Consider the following 20,351-nt stretch of genomic DNA (forward strand, 5'->3'; position numbering starts at 1 on the left):
TTTATATATATATATATATATATATATATATATATATATATATATATATATATATATATATATATATATACACACACACACACACACACACACACACACACACACACACACACACAGACATATATATACACACATTTATACATATATATACATATATACTGTGTATGTGTGTTTGAATATATATACTATGAATAAAGATTTCTGTCTTCCCTTATTCAAATACTTGACTTGAAGATACAAAGACTGCAGAGTGAACTAACTTGCCTTATATATCCTTCATGATGCTTGCGTTGAAGCCCTGATGGAGTCATGTGAAAGGCAATCATTTCATACTCTACCATAAAGTCCACAGTGAGAGATACAGTATATGCTAAAATAATATCTGAGGACTGTGAGCAGACAGCAGGCTAGTTTTAGGAGGGAGAGGAGAGTACAGTAGGATGATAGAAGTGTGTTCACTGTCACTCAGTATTAGTGTGTATCTTTGGACACGGAGCTTCATTATAGTGGAGAGCAGACTGGCGTCAGGCCCAGTGAACTAACACACTCCCTGCTCCCTCTAATTAACTTCCCTCGCTTGGCTAATGTGACCACCCTTCAAAACAATAACAGCATCAATGAATGCACTATTGACGGCTGTAGATGCTACTATTGTCACTCGCAGTCGGACAGACAAAGAATAACATGCACAAGAATCCTATTTGCTCCATTTAATTAAAGACAACTGACAGTAACGACAGGACACAGAGGAAATCATCACTATAACAACAACTATAATTTCCTAGATAGTCGGCAGACACTACTCATTACCAGAAGGACCATACAAACTTGTTTTTGTCACACCTTTTCAGCCAACTACGACAACTAACTAAAGCTACACAACTAGCTCTACGGGCCGACTGCACTTACATGGCTGGAAAGCAGAGACGAACCCAGGCGAACCGAGGTGACATCGCTGCATGAGCAGCTCTGAGTCAGTTTCTCTGTCAGTGTGTCTCTGAACACATCCAGTAAGGACCAGCGCTGTTTGGACATCATGCTCCGTGGAGCTGTCTGCACGCAGTCAGCGGGAGAGCATGAGAGTTCTGAGCGAGCTAACGCTACATGGTCTATGGTAATCTGACCTAGCAAGTTATGAGCTTTTCAGACTTCTTCCATTTCATCTAACTCATCTGAGCTGAAGCCATAAGTTAACATGACCTTGTGAGATCAAGATGCTTCTGAGAAATGACTACTATTAAATCTATGTGGAGCCTATTGTGCTAATTGAAATCTTAAGAGGGTCTGGAGAACTGTGAGATCTCCATTAGGACAGAGGAGAGTGATCTGTGGTATATCGACATTATGGTGCTATGCACTTAGCAGAAATGTCTGGTTTGAATCAATTCATATTAAATGTATCACCACTGAATATTTCAAAAGCAAAGCACATGAGTTATGAAAGCAGATATAGTCTAAAGACATAATAAATGTCTGGGATTCAAAATAAACCTTGAAAGGGTTAAATATAATTGGTTAGAAAAATATAAAAACAAAGATTCTGTACCATTTCTAGGTCACTAGGTAAAAAAATACACTGTGGCAATATTGTGGCACTGATCATGTGATTCCTTTGTACAGATGGATGGATGTTCCACTGAAGCACAATATGCTTTTTGGATCATTGTCAGATCATGGTGGAGCAAATCATCATCAGGTCTGACAAAAACTTGTGAAGCTCATGCAGCTCGAGCTCATGCAGTACGTGAAAATACTTCAAATCCTCACGTTTTCACTTTTACTATTATAAATAATAGTAATCAAAATGTGCAAATTACTATAAATATTATAGTATTATACTATTCAATATTTTTAGTTATTTAAAATTAAATATTTGTTATAAAAATTTAAATATACAAGCTTCAAAATCAATTTAAATTCAGGTTTGTAAAAATAACTATCAAAAAATTTGTATATAATTGAAAATAATTGTATCAAAATTTGGACTGTTAAAGGGCTAGGTCACCCATAAATGAAAATTCAGTCATTAATTACTCACCCTCATGTCATTCCAAACCTGAAAGACCTTCGTTCATCTTCAGAACACAAATTAAGATTTGTGCACAAAGACGACAAAAATAACAACTTTATTCTGTGTTCTGAAGATGAACAAAGGTCTTACGGGTTTGGAATGACATGAAGGTGAGTAATTAATGACAGAATTTTAATTTTTGGGTTAACTATCCCTTTAAGTTTTAGACTTTTGGATCCTTTTGGAACACTATATATTCAAGGGACAATAGATTTAAATTGTAAAAGATTGGTCAGTCAAATTAGAACACGCTCTGAATGGACAGACTCACATAGAAGGCCTGCTCTCGTAGAGAGGGTGTATCTGGAGGACTCTGGTTGTAGGTAGAGAAACGTTTGTTGACAGTAGGAGGTTTGTTCACGGTGCTAGCTGAGGACGACTGGTCATCTTTATCGAATGGACTACAGAAGAAAAGAGAGTTTTATTTTAACAGGGCATTTCAAATAAATAAAAAATGGCAATGGGTGACATTTGATGTGATCCCTTAAAGTTGTACTTACTTCCAGGTGACCTCTAGACTGAGCTTAATGGTGCCCAAGTCATTGATATCCACAGCTACTGTTTGAGGCAGGGCAGCAAACAGGTCCTTCGTCTCACACGAGACACTTCCCACCACCACATGATTGGCCAGACTCTTCAGCTCCGTCACCTTGACAACCACAAAGGAGATGTTTATTTAGGAGGAAATGTCATCATCAGTTTCATGACCAGCACAATGTCACGAGTTCCTTTCAATATTAGTAATCACTTGTGAGAAGGGCATTTTAAGATCCACTTAAACACCTTTAAATTCCATATTATCATTTTAAAATGACATAATATTTATTGGGAAATTTGTAGGATATCACTTTGAGATTTGACCAATCTTTGAAGAATTCTTGAAGAACATTTCAATCTATGATACTGTTTTTATTTGAAATGTAAAACTAATTATTATTACATAATTAATTATTTTATTTTCTAACAAAAATAATTGTATTCTTTAGAATAATAATGCACAATAACACTAGGGGCATAGTAAATTTTGTAGTTAGGATGTTGGGATGTTCCAGTCGGGCGTAAGGTTTCAAATTATGGAGTCACACTGCACTTTGAATCAGACCCAACAGTACATTTGACATATCTCAGGCCAGTCGAAAACATTTTGACAAACATCAGCTGCATTCTCTTCATTCCTCCCCTAGAGTCTCTCTGTTTTAATATCGCTGTCTTCTGTAAACTTCCCTTCACTCTATCCCATGCAGGCCTCCTGTCTCTATCACCCTGCTTTTCTCTCTCTGTCCTGGAGTGATGTTCCCTTCCTTTCACATGCAGTTACGTGTCATGGAGCCATTGGCAGAGAAAAACAAGTCAAAGTCCAGCTGCCGTGCTGTTATGTGCATTAATGTCTCACAGATTGATGTGACTGTGGTGCACATGTGAGTGTGACAGGAAGGACAGACAGAGACTAATAGTATGTGTGAGAGAAAGAGGAAGGGAGAAAAAACTTATGACAATATAAAAATGAATGTAACTGTATTTTCATATAAAAACTACCTTTATAGACAGGAACTCTGTGATAAGGGGGAGGAAGACCATCTCCTCACTATCCCACACTTGCTTGCCATTGATTTCAATCCGACCCCGCAGTTTCCACCGCTGGCGACCGTACTTCATAAAGATCTGTGGAGGTATTTAAAAGAAACAGAAAAATCCATTAACAAATTGTTAAAATGATATCTTAATCAGTATAATAATAACAATAATAATAATAATTTTAAAGTATTATTCTATTTTAATTTATAGGTTATTTCTACTGGAAAACAAGACAAAAATACTGATTAAGAAATTTGATCTGTGGCGGTATTTAAATCACACCTTCATTTAGACTGATTAACAAAATTAACAAACTATTATTATTATTATTATTAAAATTGTTATATTGTAACTTAAATATACTGATTAAGAAATTATTTGAATAATTTATCATTTATATCCTGTTGTAAAAATATTTTACTTGAAGTCTTCAATATTTTATATATGACTGGAGAGGATCTGCAAGGAGGAATGGCAGAGGATCCCCAAATCCAGGTGTGAAAAACTTGTTGCATCTTTCCCAATAAGACTCATGGCTGTATTAGATCAAAAGGGTGCTTCTACTAAATACTGAGCAAAGGGTCTGAATACTTAGGACCATGTGATGTTTCAGTTTTTCTTTTTTAATAAATCTGCAAAAATGTCAACAATTCTGTGTTTTTCTGTCAATATGGTGTGCTGTGTGTACATTAATGAGGAAAAAAAATGAGGGGGGTCTGAATACTTTCCGTACCCACTGTATTCTTTAAACAGACAAATTCATTGCCAAAGGCAAAATATTACGTTTTCTTGTATTAAAAAAAAAACATCTAACAGAATTACAAACTTTTTAATAACTTTAAACTGATTATTTATTCATTCAAGTGGAGAGGAGAAAGAAAATCTTGGATTTTGTCTGTTTTTTTTGTCAGAGTGAGAATAACAGATGGGCCGAATAAAAAACAAGTCTCTGCCACCCACTCTTTTATCCATTTCTAGATCTTCTCCAGTCAATTTCTTGTTCTTTTTCACACCACCTCCCTCCTGTCACATCTCAGAGGGCTCTTGCTGAGCAGACTGTGCTGACTCACTGCATTGATTGGCCTGTCAGTCACTTGCATGTTAAACAGGTGGAGGTGGGGCCGACACATTAACATTCACCCCTCTTTAATTATCCTCCGCCTCCCCAAATCTGTTCTTCCCTGCGCAGAGCAGATGCCGAGATCTGTCTGTGTCTGTCTCTCTCGTAAGCAGTCATTTAGCGGATGCTTTGGGTTCAAACCAGCCAGATCTTCAATCACCGCTATCTGTCATATCTGCCACTGACAACAGTCCAAAGCGTACGAAAAGCTGGAATTCCATTCAAGAATCGAGTCAGACCTGAATGCAAGTTTGCAGTTAATTGATATTTTGACTCAGGAATTAGGCTAGTTGTATCTTTATTACATTAAATGGCATTTTGATGAAAGATTATGAAACTACGCGCACTCATGAATTGTTCACAATATGATTTCATGCCGAGTATAAATGAGAAAGTAAATTATAACAGCAGCTCACCTCATATTGATCTCCAGCACAAAGTCTTGCAAAACCCGCCAAGCCTGAAACAAAGGCATGCATCATTATTTAAGTACAGCACACTGTTAAGATCATGAAACAGACATTAAACCAGAAATGTGATATGAAACTGTAGGAAATTACAAATTAAAATCACCGTAGAATGGACCCTGGTATACAGAGACTGCCTTACCCTTCATTTTGACATGGAACTCCCCCAGCTGGTTCTCCAGCTCACTCTCTAGCATGCACATATTCTGCAGGGACAGAGACAGAGACAGTGGGTAAATACACAGAGGAAAAGAGAGTAAGGTGGCAGGCACAAGAGAAATAAACATACAATGTGTAGAAACAATGACGCAGCACACTACAGTTTGAATGCCTACTCTTCACTTAATAAAAAAAAAAAATAGTAGGCAGTACATAATATAAACTGTAAAGTATTCAGCACAATGGAGAGGGAGGAGAATAATGAGGAATCCTACAGTTGAATGCGTCTTGCAGCAACCATTAGGGTAATGAAAAGCACTTGACTGGGAAAGGCTGTCTCTCTTAATCAGATTGCCTCCCTGCATTATTTCCATGAGCATCTCGAATGAGTCTAGTTTGGCCCTGTATCCATCTCTATGGATGCAAAAAAACAGTGGCCTAAGCCATAATCAGTAAAGTGTAAGTCTCAACTTCCCGATAACGTCATAAAACTAATCACATTTTTCAGGGTGGTAATTTTACTGGAACCATGTATTGCACAATTATTTCTATATTAATCTCTTGATGTTTATCCTACCACTGTAAATAAATTATTTTATAATTTACCTACAACTTCAGTCCCTCATGGCTCACAAAAAACAAAGTGAACTAAAGTTAAGTGGATGCAATTTACTTTCACCAAACTGAAGTGGATTTCAATTCTGAATTGGTTACTAACAATGTAAATGTAAAGTAAATTTCAGTTCAGAAGTGAATTTAGATTGATAACGCTAAGCTGAAGCGAATTTTAGTTCTGAACTGGATTCATTTCACAAACACTAAGCTAAAGTGAATTTCAGTTCTGAAATTCAGCTTAATGACACATTAATGACAGCTTAATGACATTGTTTACTAAGCTGAAGTAAATTTCAGTTCTGAAGTGGATTCAGTTCACAAACACTAAGCTGAAGTAAATTTCAGTTCTTAATTGGATTGACTTTACTAACACTAAGCTTAAGTGAACTTCAATTCTAAAGTGGATTCAGTTCACAAACACTAAGCTAAAGTGAATTTCAGTTCTGAATTGGATTCACTTTACTAATGCTAAGCTGAAGTGAATTTCAGTGTTTAATTGGATTCATTTTACTAACACTAAGCTGAAGTGAATTTCAGTTCTGAATTAGATTCACTTTACTAATGCTAAGCTGAAGTGAACTTCAATTCTGAAGTGGATTCAGTTCACAAACACTAAGCTGAAGTGAATTTCAGTTCTGAAGTGGATTCAGTTTATTAACACTTAGCTGAACTGAATTTCAGTTTTGAAGTGGATTCTGTTCACAAACTCTAAACTGAAGAAAATCCTAGTTATAAAGTGGATTCATCTCAGTAACACTAAACTGATGTGAATTTTAGTTCTAAAGAGGATTCACGTTACTAAAAATAAGCTGAAATAATTTTAGTTCTAAAGTGGATTCACAAAGGGTTTTGAACCCTTTTAAATCCTATGTACACTGTTTACTGAAATCTTGTCTTTGTTCTTGTCTTTTGTCTCATCTATTGACAAAGTCCATAATTCTACTTCCTCTTCCACCCATACTTTCATCTAACCAAACACTCTTACCTCCGTGTACTCTTTGAAGCTCTTGTTAGCTTCAGACAGACTCTCTCTGGCCTCCCTGCTGCCTGGAGAGGCTGTGTAAGCCTTCACCATCTTATCGGCTCCATCTCGCAGTCTGCGCTGCATACAGTAAGCCTCATAGAGTTCGTCAATCTGCAGACACACGCGTAACACCCCAGTGTTTATTACAATCAATGAAAATATATTAATTATGTATAATATATTGATGTGTGTTCATAACAAATGTCTTCAATAACATTTCCTGCTGAACAGCCCATCTTGAGCAGTGTTTTGAAACATGGTAGCTGGTTTCTAGCTGGTCATTACATGGAAATCCATTCTTATTATCTTACATTTTCGCTTATCAAAATGTATTTTGCTTTTAAGGATGTTTAGATTTTTGGAATAAGAATTTTTTGCCCCTTCAACCAGCAACAAACTAGCAGGTCATACCAGTTTAAAATTGTCAATCTGGATTTTGTAACATGGTGATTGGCCAATGAAATAATGACCATCTTAGAGCAGCTACAAACTAACTACCATGTTCCAAAGCAAGCTGCTACTTAAGCTGAATTTTCACTTAATGAGGTAGCCACAGTTTAGTCTACATCCAGATGGTGACACTGACTGATTAACTGCATATGCACACACATGCACAAACCACAACATCTTGTTGTTAAATCTTTTCTTGCTCAAGTACTTCCTGCTGGGCCTCATTGTCTTCAATACAAGTAATTTAGATTTTATTGATCTATCCGCAACACCTTGAGCAGATCTGCAAATGTGGAAGTCAGTAATGGAGGCAGGAAACTGTTAAATGTCAACTAAAATTTAGGCAGACGTTCAGAGTAAGAGACGTTATCTTCACAAATTAATTCTGTAATTATTCACAGCACGAGTCCTGCAATTCAGAGATTAGAAAACAATGAGCTGTCCAACGTAAATGAGTATGAATGAATGAGAAAAAATACAAACAGTATGAAAGCTCCATTCACTTCACTGGAAGAATGTTCAGCAGGGCAAGGGAGGTGTGTAAGGTGTGTAGCGTCTCGACCAATCTGACACACTAATTTTAATTTGATTTAACAAATCAATTATTCATTAGGTTAACAAATCGTCACAGTCCCCTCACTCAATAAACTGGATGCCAGGATATCTGCTGAACACCAGGCCCTCTGGTCACCGTGACAACTAATCATGATATCACTGGTTTTATGACCCCCCAGGAATGTGAGAAGGATAGCCCACTCTTGTCCCAAGGAAAAGCAGAGTAGAAATGGACTGTGTTCTAGTTAATTCAGATTGTGACAATAAAAAGCAATACCCAACTGATGATAATCACAGAAACACCACTGTTTAAGCTTTGCAAAAAATAGCAGTATTTTGATTACTGATTACAAAAATTACTGAAAATGTATACTCTCTTATATGTACACTATAATTAAAATTAAGGCTATAAATTAAGACATTTTATATATTTTTTTGAGTGCCACCATGCTTTACTGCTTGAGCCAAAAGAACATACTCAAAAGGGAAAAATAGTTCATAAAGTAAATCATGCATTTTTGATTAATTTAATTGTTTAATACAGAGGTTTTCTTGTAGGTATAGTGACTGGGTTGGTAAAATTAGGCTCTAATAATTTGATTTTTTTAAAAATTAAAAAATAATAATATAATTTAAACTATATTTCAGAATTTCTATTTTAAAATGTAAATTATTTCTGTGATGGCAAGCTGAATTTTCAGCAGCCATTACTTCAGTCTTCAGTGTCACACGATAATAATAATCCCAATAGGCTGATCTGGTTCAAGAAACACTTCTTATTATAAATGTTGAAGACAGTTGTGCTGCTTAATATTTTTGTGGAAATCATGATACATTTGTGGTACAAGATGCCTTGATGAATGAGAAGTTGTCTTTACTGTCATGTTTGATCAATTTAATGAATCCTTGCTGAATAAAAGTATTAATTTCTTTCTTTTTTTTTTTATCTAACTGACCCAATAGTCTATGAAATACATGAACAGCAGTATCCTGCAGAATTACCCAACTCAGTGGGGGAGCCTCATACTGGTTGTTCACACATACACATAAATGTGCAGGTCGAGTAACACAAACACACACAATCCTCGAGACTGAAGGCGAGAACAGGGGCGAAAGAGTCTGCAGCCCTTAAAAGGTTTCCTGCAATAACCGAAAGAGGAACGAAGGAAAGACATAAAGTGAGAGAAGGAAAATTTTCATTTCCTTCATTTTTCAGTGTGTCCATCTGGAGGTGGTTAGGATCCGTCCCAGTTTGCGTGTTCCAGCATACTGGAAAGACATGGGACTGCCGTTAGCACTGCTTAGCAAAGTCACATAATATTAAGGGGTACTTTCTCACTTTGCCCCTCCTCCACTAAAATAGAGGCCCAAAATATCTGACCCAGCAAAAGCATGGAGACTCCCTGCATCGCCCTCCGCTCATAAAACGCACAATAATCACACATGAAATGAGGCTGTGAAGGAAAGAGAGGAAGAGGAGGATAGAGAGGAAGGCCTCTTCCTGTAGTGCAGCTGGCTTGGGTTAGTTTAGGCTGTTAGTTCAGACTCCAACAGGTCTAGTGAATGGTTTAACCGCTCCCCAAACAAGCTAAGAATGCGAGCAGCCCCTAAAGCTGTCCTCTGCCTGTGACCCGTGTCCCCTGCAGTGTGTGAACATCTATGTGTGTATACAGGGGGGAAAAATCTGTCTGAGAATGTGTCCTCAGTGAGGGGTGGATTACGCTTTGCTGTATATCCTGTAGGAGACTATCTATCAGGAAAAAGTCACTGTTTAGACGCAGACACGTACGTGCATGAATGCATGAGCACAACCGTACAGAGGCTGTTATTGGGGCCAGTGGGCCATGCAAGAGCTAGCAGTCACTAACACAGAGACATCTGAACAAGAACAGACCTGCTGAGCTACAAAACACATGCAACTCTGTTTGACATGAGTGGCACATCCTGGTGACTGCTCAAGAAATATTTAATTTCAAGACTTTTTTTTAAATCTTTTTTTAAATCAGATGGTATATTAATCAAGTAAAAAAAAAAAAACTTACACCTTGAAAACATGAGTACATTGTAATAATTGTTTTCCAAACATATCCTACTTTTACAAATTTAATGAATAGTACATTTTGGGGTGGTTTTATACCACTTGTGCATTCAAAATATTTGCATAGCTATGCTTTACAAAATACTTTGCATTTCAGTTAAACGACAAGCTTACCTTACTGAGATGAAACTCCAGCCGCCTCATAAATCTCTCAATTACTTTCACTTGCTGAGAGAACAGAGAACAACATGTATAATGTTTCAAATATTATCAAGAGGCATCAACAATGAAATAATATGAAATAAGAGTTGATGGTGCCAGGCTTTTTTGATTGTAGTCTCTAAACCAAAACCAGATGAAAATAAAGCAGCGCTCACCTTGTCAAGTTCATACAAAAAACCCTACAAAAGAGCAATAGAGATATTACAAATCAAACATTAACATCAAAAAAAGACAGAAAAAAAGCTCAGATTTGAATGGCTTAGTGCTGTTTGAAAACTGTTGAAACTGCCAAAATGTCTTTACGTTTGGAGAAAGAAAAAATAAATAAATAAATATATATATATATGTTTATATTTTGTGTGTGTGTGTGTGTGTGTTTTGTATAGACTTACCAAGCGAGAGTTTCTCTTAGACTCCTTCATTTGTCTGTTCAGACTGTCCAGCTCCATCTGATGGACTTGCAGGTAGGATCTGTAGAAGTATGTACATCAGCTAACAGTGTCTGTGCCACTGTCAATGACTAATGTATTGTGCAAGCATAATCATGTTTTATAATAGCTCTCTGTGTGAGCAACTGATAACACAGTGTATTACGCATCTAAATGAGCTGTAATGGCTAATAAGCAAAAGCACAGCGCACGTATTTGTGTACATACTGCAGTCCTCTCTTCAGGGCCTCGTACACCTCGTCCAGCCTCTCAGGCTGGGGCACCTTTGGGGGAGGAGATTTAGTGGACAGCGTGAACATCCTGCTTACTCTGGAGGGAGTCTTCCTTACACACGCTGGGGTGCTGAAAACAGAAAGGTTCCTAGGACACATAAGAGGTACATAAAGCTTAAGTACACATTTATAATTTTTGAGGTCATTTAAACACTTTCTCAAACCCTAATTTAATGCGTTAACTACAACAGTATGTTTAAAAAATAATAATAATAATCATTTTTAACGCAAACCTAGTTAGGCCAACTTTTAATCCCAACCCCCAAAAAATAAAAAATATAATTAAAATTATATATATATATTACATTTTTTTTAAATCTCCAAAAATATATTAAAATATTTTAATATAAAACAATAAATTAAGAATACATTTAAAAGCTATTCTTATTTCACCTTATGTTACCTTACTTTCTCATATTTAAATCAGCAGAATTCACAACTATAATGCTGAAACCATCCCAGGAAACCAAACATTTGAGTCTGTATGGCATAAAGTTTGGCAAAAGATTTAGTGACAACACAGAAAAAGACCTGTAAGGGAGGTGACATTCCCATTAACCGGACAGAAATGCTCTCATCATCCTTTTGATTGAGCCCTGAACTATAAGTAAACATTTTGTTCACAACAGGATCTGTTTTTTTGACCAATGGAAGACGAGGGGTTTGAATGCAAAAAGTATTATAGTCAGCCAAAGAAACAATCTCTTATCTAAATCAATAGCACTTTAGAACAACACTTGTGCTGATCGATTCAAGCTGCAATTACTCTTCCAAGATGACAGCTCAATAAAATGGAGAGAAACACTGATGCATCTTGACACAATTTTCTCCTGTAAAGCTGTATGAGGATAAAGCAACAATAGTTGGAGGACAGGATGGTTCAGGATCTGCAGGTAAATATAACAGTAAAGCAAGTCACAGTAACAAAAGGAACACAGAAAGAGAGGGAATGATAGGGAAATCAGTTATTTAACCAATGTTATTCTTTATTGTATATTTTTAACCCATATTCGTGTCTATCTTTCATCCTCCCGTTCATTCTCTCAGAATCTCTTGTTCGGTGTTCCTCCCTGTTGTCCTGATAGTGGCCTTCTTTAATGTTTCATGCTTTTTCTGTCTCTGCTCTATTTCAACAGCAGGGGTTTGAAGAGAGCTCTACATGCTTTTGAATCAAACTACATCAACCACAAGAGTCAGTGCTCAAGAGCCACTCTGCCCCTCTAAAAAATTAACACGATGCCAAATACTTACCTTTAAAACACAGCACACATACACTTGTACAAAAACAACACTTATTTACTCAACAGATAAAAAAAGAGAAAATTATTCAACCAAGTCTGTGCGGAGTGTACAAAATCTACTGGCTAAAAAATCAACACAGATTTTCATGAAAATCTGTCCCGTTTTGTTTGAGCAAAGCCTTTTTGTAGACAATTAGTCATCGACCGATATTGTTTTTTTGACAGCCGATGCCGATATCTTGGAAAGCAGGGTGGCCGATGGCCGATATAAAGCCGATATAATTTTATTTATTTTAATTAATGTTTAAGAAATTTGAAATCATTTGAAAATGGATTAAAAAGTAAATGTGTTAAATAAACATACTTATACTTTAGATGACAAAGTATTTTTCACAAATAAATAAATATTTAATAAAAAATATAATTAAAAAAAAGGAAGTAAACACTGTAACCAACAGGGCACTCAGTATTCTGGGAAGTTTGTGTGCATTGGGATTTGGGAATCATATTTTTTCAAATAAAGCCAAGGTAACACTCATTTTATATACAGCACACAGTGGAAATTACATGAATATGGCAGTGGGCAAATGCATAAAGCACAGCATAATTTGAAATCACGAATTTAAAGTTTGTCGATCGCGCATCTCCAGTGAAGCTAAACTCTCCTCCTGTCCGCATTCAATATGCACGGACCGTCACGCAGAGAACACGCAATCAAAATAAAAGTCCCGCCTCGAATGCATCGGCCAAACAGGAAAACTTATCGGCCGATGCCGATATTTTAAAAATGTCAAATATCGGCCAATATATCGGCCTTGGCTATATATCGGTCGGCCACTATAGACAATGATAAATGTCCATGCATTCCTGCTGCCTGCAGCTATTAGGAAATGTATGCTGGTTCCACAGGACGTCCTGTCAGATGTGACTTCCCTTTAAAGATGTTTAATGGTCATAACTGAAAAGGCTAATGCTATATATTGTGAGCACTTGCTCCAAGTTAACCTTTTGTGTTTTAGGCTAGGGTAATAGACATTAAAATCATCAATATATCATGAGTATTTGATATATCACCCATTCCTAATGCATGTTGATTGTTTGTGGATGTATATGTTAACACTGACCTGTAAGATTTATCGTAGGAGTTGACTCCGGCGAAGGACTGGCTCCTAGTGATGGATCTGGCGACGACCCTCCGCGTGGGGCGCACAGAAAGGGACATGGTGGACACAGCTTTGGAGGGACTCCCTGCAGAGAAACAGGAATAATTAGATGAGGTCAAAGTTGGGTACAAAGACATAACATCTACTGGTAAATCAGTCACCGAATATAAAACAGGAGATAATTTCTAAATGAAAGTCTATTCTAGAGCTGGTGTCTTTGCATTTGCATCTTAAATGTTACTATTTAAAATGTAGGCAATAAAATCCCATTATAAGACTTTGGTGCAGTGCTCCTCGGGCCATGAATGAATCAGTGAATTGTTTAATTTATTTAACAGAGGATATTGCGGTTCTCTAAGAATAAACTCTCTGACCACTCAAGATAAAATAATTTTTGATTAATTTTAACTGTATTTCCAGGAAACAATATCAGACCTAATAGCTGTTACATTGAGTCTTTGAAAGGAAAATACCTGACTAATCTGAGCTTTGTAACTCTTTTCTTGTGTACCTTTCATAGTTCATCTCAAACTATGTGTAAAACACAATGAAAAGACAATCAGTCTTGCAACTAAAAGGAAGAAAAGCAAGTGATTATAAACAAGTGAGGTTTCAGGTGAAACACTCACCCCTACTATTGCAAATCCAAATGTAGGTAATCTGTTCGTCCTCCAAAAACTAAACCCACAAAGTCGTTCATGTGTCATCATTTATTCACTTCTCTGCCATTCCAAATCTGTATGACTTTCTTTTCTCTGTGTAAAAGAACTATGATGTTTTGAAAAACACTGGTAACAAACCAATTTACAGTTCCCATTGACATTCATTATATTTTTGGTTACCAACATTCTTCAAAATACCTTATTTTATGTTCCACAGACAAAAAGAATGAAATAAAGGTTTGGAATGACACGAGGGTAAGTAAAAGATGTTCCATTTCACATATCTGTCACTTTTAAAAGTCAACAAGAAATGGCATGATGAGATAAAATAAGTATTTATGAGTGAAAAAATAATAATACTGAAAGAGGGGAAAAACATGATTTTATCCATAAGGAATTGACTGGATCATGAAATGCAGCATAGTTAGATAATGTTTGGGATGGGACAGTATGATAAACAGGAGTTCTTGGTGACATCACCTAAGAAGCAAAGTTTTTTCAGAGACGATTTTCTTATTGGGAACCAAAGAATTGTTCAATAAGTCAAGAAATACGTGTCAAAGAGACTATATGGGGTAATTTTTTGGTTTATATTGGCTTTAATGACTTTTGTCCATGCACTGAGTTCCATAGAAGAAAGTCATAAGGGTTGGAACAATATGAGGGTGAGGTCAATGATGGCAGAATGCCCAATTTTGGGTGAACTATCCCTTTAAAGTTTAAAATTGACCACCCTGACTAATGATGATCAGTTATCATATCTTAACATGAATCCAGACAGAAATGGGCAGGAAATATAAAAACTAAATAGAGGGTATGCATTGACGTCACTTTCCTGCCGGAACATGCCCCTTTCAGCCGGACAGAGTGGCAAAAGAGCCTGCTGCATAACTGGATTTAAATATTTAAACTAAAGGTTGTTGGACTCGATATAGTGTTCCTTACAACTTAAAGATTCAGTGGTCAATGGATATTGATATGCAGCCAGGAATCATGCTTCCTGACATTTATATGTGTCTGACTGCGACGCCGGGGAAATACATAAAGCAAATTTAACTGTGAACACATTTTGTAAATACAAAATAGGTTGGTCTAAATCTGGGTGATCACTTATATCAATGTTATATATATCGTCATATCGTCCAGCCCAAAAACGTAGGCCTATATAGTTTTTGTTAGTGGTCGACCGATATATCGCCAAGGCCGATTGGCATTTTTCAAATATCGGCATTAGCCGATAAGTTTTTCTGTTTGGCCGATGTGTTTGAGGCGTGACTTTTATTTTGACGGCGCTGAGAACGGCAGCACCTGAGAGCGCACACCACTCACATTCTCCCTCTTGTTCGCTGTCGTCATTCAGTTCTGTCTATAATAATCAGATAGAACTGTTAAACAAAGGAATTAACATGTATACAAAAAAGTATTATAACGATTGCTTTAATATTATTAGTAATAGAAAGGCAAACATTTTAATACTTTCTCATTTGCCGTCAGCATTCAGCAAATACGCATTTATATCATTTAAACAAATCTTTGAATGACTAATGAACATTTAGTTTCACAAACCTTGCAAACTTAGTCGGATCCAGTTGTGAGATCTTGTGAAGTGTGCATGTGTATCCTGCATGATTGTGTGTTCTCTGTGTGACGGTCGATCCGTGTGAATTGAATGCTGACAGGAGGACAGTTCAGCTTCACTGGAGACGTGCGATCGACAAACTTTAAGTGATTTCAAATTATGCTGCGCTTTATGCATTTGCCCACTGTCATATTCATGTCATTTTCATTGCGTGCTTTATGTAAAATGAGTGTTACCTTGGCTTTATTTGAAATATATATATATATATATATATGATTCCCAATGCACACAAACTTCCCAGAATACTGAGTGCCCTGTTGGATACAGTTTACTTACTTTTTTTTATTAGATTTTTATTAAATATTTATTTATGAAAAATGTGTTGTCTTCTAAAGTATAAGTATGTTTATTTTACACAATTATTTTTAATCCATTTTCAAATGATTTAAAATGTCATTTGTAAATACAAATTAAAATAAAAAAAATTATATCGGCCTCCCTGCTTTCTAAGATTTCGGCATCGGCTGTCAAAAAACCCATATTGGTCGACCACTAGTTTTTGTCAATGTTTATTTAAAAACATCCAGTTTTGCAGAATATAAGATGGTAAGAGTTGTCAATATGATAACAATACAATATATAGGGCATGATTTTACCGCAAAATTCAACATATTAACATAAAATGATAACTGCAAATCCGTGTTTCACTGCCTGGAGTGGAGTCCATTTGTTTCTGTGAATTGCAGGGATCCATTTGCTTCTCTTTTCTGTAGCTTTTGGCAGTCTGTAAAAATATACCTTAGATTTCTTGTCAAATCTATTTGTACAGTCAATTGCAAAGCTCTTTCTCATTTTAGATGTTTTTTGTGTGTTCTGTCCTAGCATTCATGCTGCAAACCAATGTTGCCATTAGGGCTGCACGATTAATCGAATGCGATTGTCATGTGCATTTTGTTAAAAAAGCCGGTTCTGTAATCAGCAGGAAATCATCATCACGTGCTTTCAGATGGAGCAGAATTTACTACACATTGCCTTAGTTCACTGACAAGTTACGCAAAAAAAAAAAAAAAAATCGCAGACGATTAAGAAATCGTTCACGATAATGACAGCTGTATGCATAGCTTCTCAGTGAACTACGGCTCTGTGAAGTAAATGCTGCTCCATCTGAAAGCATGTGAAAATACCACATTTAATAACATTTTTATTCCAAACTCACTTCATAACGTCAGTCGAGTGTTTGAAATACTGTGAGATGATGTGGCTTCTTACACAAAATAAGGCATGCAACATATTTCATAGTATTTAAGCAGTGATAAAGGAATTGCATTATAAATATACTTTATTTTAATGAAAATTATAATAATAAGAACTCAGATAAACCATATATTGCCATAGTCGTGTGTTTATTAGTCACACTGAATCAATGAAAGCAGTTGAATCTTCTGTTTATTCAGCTGCAGCCATAGGCATTTTCTGGGTTTCTTCTGTGAGGCGTATTTGGAGTTTCAGCGCGAGAGCGCCCTCTGACCTTTGGATGGAGATTTACTGCTGATCACAGAACCGTGCTTCACTGAAAGATACGCATGACAATCGCAGCTTCTGTCGAATCGCGATCTCGATTCCATTTCGATTTATCGTGCAGCCCTAGTTGCCATTCAGTCTTTTTGCCACTCAGTGGACAGAACCATAGTCACTCCAGCTGACGGTGACGTCACTTGCATTCCCTCTATAATAACATTTCTACATAGCCTAGAAATACTGCATGCTACTTGATTTATTTATTTTTTATCAGTTCAATCCGTTTTGCTTAACTGATTCAAAACTTTGATTCACGGACTCATTTGCATCATCACTTTAATTTGGTCATGGTTATACATGCTATATCACACTGGAAAACAAAGAGAAAGAGAAAATATTCATGCTCTTCAGCGCAGATAAACAGTTTCTAGATTAGCCATTCATGGAGTTCCTTGTACATTATCAGTGAGGTCTCTTATCAATGACCCTGTCATGGGCTATCAGACATCACCGCCATAGAAACACCCCATGGACACAACGTGGGAGGACAGAGCAGTCAAGATTACACTTAACACCACACCAATCACTGTGGATTTTAGCCAGGACAGGAACCAAATGGACCCACTCAGCCCACAGCTGAACAAGAAACATGATGGGAAAGCACACAGACAGAAAGACACTTAGACCAGAGATACACCTACATAGATTAGCAACGATAGGCTGCTAGTGCAAACAAACGAGTCATGTTAATCAGAGTCAATAGTCTGAAGTTATCAGCTTAACGGAAAGTCAGTAGTAGCAAGTTACATGAACACAGAACAAAACTTTAATGTGACTACATATCCAACACAAAACAACAGATCATTATGTAACCGCAGCAGTTTCCCCATGGCTCTGTGAGGGCAGGTTGAGCACTGCGAGTTTTGTTTTAAATTGAATTAAGATTTAATTTTTCCAGAGAAGAGCAAGGAGAGGGAAAACAGGCCTTGAAGTCACATTAGAGAGAAATTCATTTCATAACACATTAGAGAGTGTGAGCCAGCATATTTGAGCACATGAGATCATTTAAGCTGTGACCCTAGCACAAGTGCGTTTTAGTCACCATAATGACCTTGACTTGGATGGTCAGCTCTCAAGATTTAGTCAACAAAGATGGGCAGTGCCTTGGATACAGCAAAGCATCACTGCATTGAGGAAGGAAGCCAGAGTTTATTTTAAACTCGAGTGGAGGACAAGGAACAAACCCAGGCACTTTATGAAGACCTTTAGATTATTACATATGTAATTCTGCACTACTGAGAGGACCCTAAAGGCCACCTGTGACTCTCTGGACTGACTAAAGTATTTCAGCTATGTGAAATTCATTCAGAGGCCACTAGAGTTGCTGAAGGGAGAATTCTTTGCACTGTGCCCAGCAAGAGAGCATCATGGCTGGGGTACGGAGCAATACATGTTCTAAAACCTCCACTGAGAGGAAAAACTTCAGATTGTCTTACCTGGAAAAGGCATTAAGGACTGGATTCAGGTTTTTACGAGAATGGTTTTTCTCTTTGATAAAACTGAATGCAACAGCATAGTTTTAATAAGATATTTGTCTTCTCTGAATTACAATGTTAAATGCTTAATGAAGTGAATGATTAACACAATTAAACCAACTATAACAAACAGGTTTTCTGAGCAAAGTAAGGATGTAAATATTTCAAAAGCATTTCAGATTTTAATTATTCAAGGATTCTTTGTTTGTCTTGTGATCAGTGAAGAGTTTAAACACGGCGAGGTCTGTTGATGCTGATGGAAAATAAAAAACCTCTGTGCTTCCAAGCGTGGAGGAGGGGAAACAGTTCGACACTGAGGGAAAGTGGAATTTTTTCATTTCCCGCACGATATTCCACCGTCTGATGGAGAGAGGACAGAAAAATAACATCTGCAGCTAACTATTGGTACGATAACCCCTATAGGGCTGCAACTAACGATTATTTTAATAATCGATTAATCTGTCGATTATTTTTTCGATTAATCGATGAATCGGATAAAAAACAAAAAAGCAAGAAAAGCATTCATTTCCAACCCTTTATTCAAAAACAGAACTAAAACCTTTAGAAAGTGCACAAACATTTTGCTCCTTGAACATCCCTGAGCTATTATAATAATAATAATAAAATAAAATAAAAATGGACTTACACAAAAAACATACACACGTATGCTTTACATCTGCCAAATATATAGACTTTTCCTACATTTCTCAATTTCTTCTACATAGACATATAAACAATATTAGACATTTTTACTTTATATATATTTTTTCTTCATCATTAGGGATGTAACGATTCACTCAACTCACAATTCGATTCATGATTTTGATTTCACAATTCGATTCACGTTTTTTTTTTACAAAATTAGACTTAAGACAAATTATAAATTAAACGTGTCCTTTTATTATTGCTTCGACAAAATGCTGCACATTTCTTTGTGAAATTGAAATATAACTATAATAATAATATACTAATATAGCACTTGCATATTATTGCTCTTTTGTTGGTTTTGATTGCTTCTATTGTCCTCATTTGTAAGTCGCTTTGGATTTTTTTTTATATAGTGTAAACGCTAATTTTTTTATGTCAATTTTAAAACAAGCCCCAAATCAAATACATAAGTAACACAAATAAAATAAATCTTTTCATATAAACAAAATAAGGCTTTCTCTGTGCTCTTTCCATTTAAAATTAGAGGCAACCACTGCATTTTAATAATGATCCAGACAAAGATGCTGCATACATGCAACATGATCAGTTTTTAATCTAAATTAGCTAATGAAGCAAAAACAGAATGGTTTGACTTCAGTTTTGTGAAACTATACATAAAAAAATCTGCATGAAACAGCAGACGAGCTGAATGAGATGCAGATTCACTCTCTGCCAGCAGGAGGCGCTTAAAGCATGTCTTTGGTTTCCGCCGTAAACAAAGCAGCGCTGCACTCATGAACTTTATGAAAAGGAAAAATACCATCTAAACTTTTCTACAGACAGTAAGTTCCCCTCAGACATGCATTCATATAAACTCCTACACCTAAATGAACCGCGATTTGTTTAGCATCTCAACAGATTTGAATCGTCACATACCGTATTGACCGAATATAAGACAATGTTTTTTTCTTGGAAATACATCTGAAAA

At 36.4% G+C, this 20,351-nt stretch overlaps 1 protein-coding gene across 3 annotated transcripts in view; it reads right to left on the reverse strand.

Moving 5' to 3' along the window:
* The window catches only part of ripor1 (RHO family interacting cell polarization regulator 1), a 74,769-nt gene that overhangs the window by 13,647 nt on the left and 40,771 nt on the right, over positions 1-20,351 (reverse strand). For 2 of the 3 annotated variants that reach the window (XM_016287777.1, XM_016287775.1), the window contains exons 2-13: positions 13,383-13,506; positions 10,953-11,105; positions 10,689-10,767; positions 10,452-10,475; positions 10,249-10,302; positions 6,993-7,142; positions 5,376-5,439; positions 5,183-5,226; positions 3,608-3,733; positions 2,572-2,720; positions 2,343-2,472; positions 910-1,053 (exon numbers count right to left, since the gene is read on the reverse strand). In XM_016287777.1, coding sequence (XP_016143263.1) covers positions 910-1,053; positions 2,343-2,472; positions 2,572-2,720; positions 3,608-3,733; positions 5,183-5,226; positions 5,376-5,439; positions 6,993-7,142; positions 10,249-10,302; positions 10,452-10,475; positions 10,689-10,767; positions 10,953-11,105; positions 13,383-13,480 — 1,215 coding nt within the window. In that variant the 5' untranslated portion in view covers positions 13,481-13,506. The remainder of the gene's footprint in view (positions 1-909; positions 1,054-2,342; positions 2,473-2,571; positions 2,721-3,607; positions 3,734-5,182; positions 5,227-5,375; positions 5,440-6,992; positions 7,143-10,248; positions 10,303-10,451; positions 10,476-10,688; positions 10,768-10,952; positions 11,106-13,382; positions 13,507-20,351) is intronic. The other variant, XM_016287778.1, reaches the window with a different exon arrangement.

The sequence above is a fragment of the Sinocyclocheilus grahami genome, unplaced genomic scaffold (genome assembly GCF_001515645.1).
Source record: "Sinocyclocheilus grahami isolate Dianchi unplaced genomic scaffold, SAMN03320097.WGS_v1.1 scaffold225.1, whole genome shotgun sequence".
NCBI classification, from domain to species: Eukaryota; Metazoa; Chordata; class Actinopteri; order Cypriniformes; family Cyprinidae; genus Sinocyclocheilus; species Sinocyclocheilus grahami.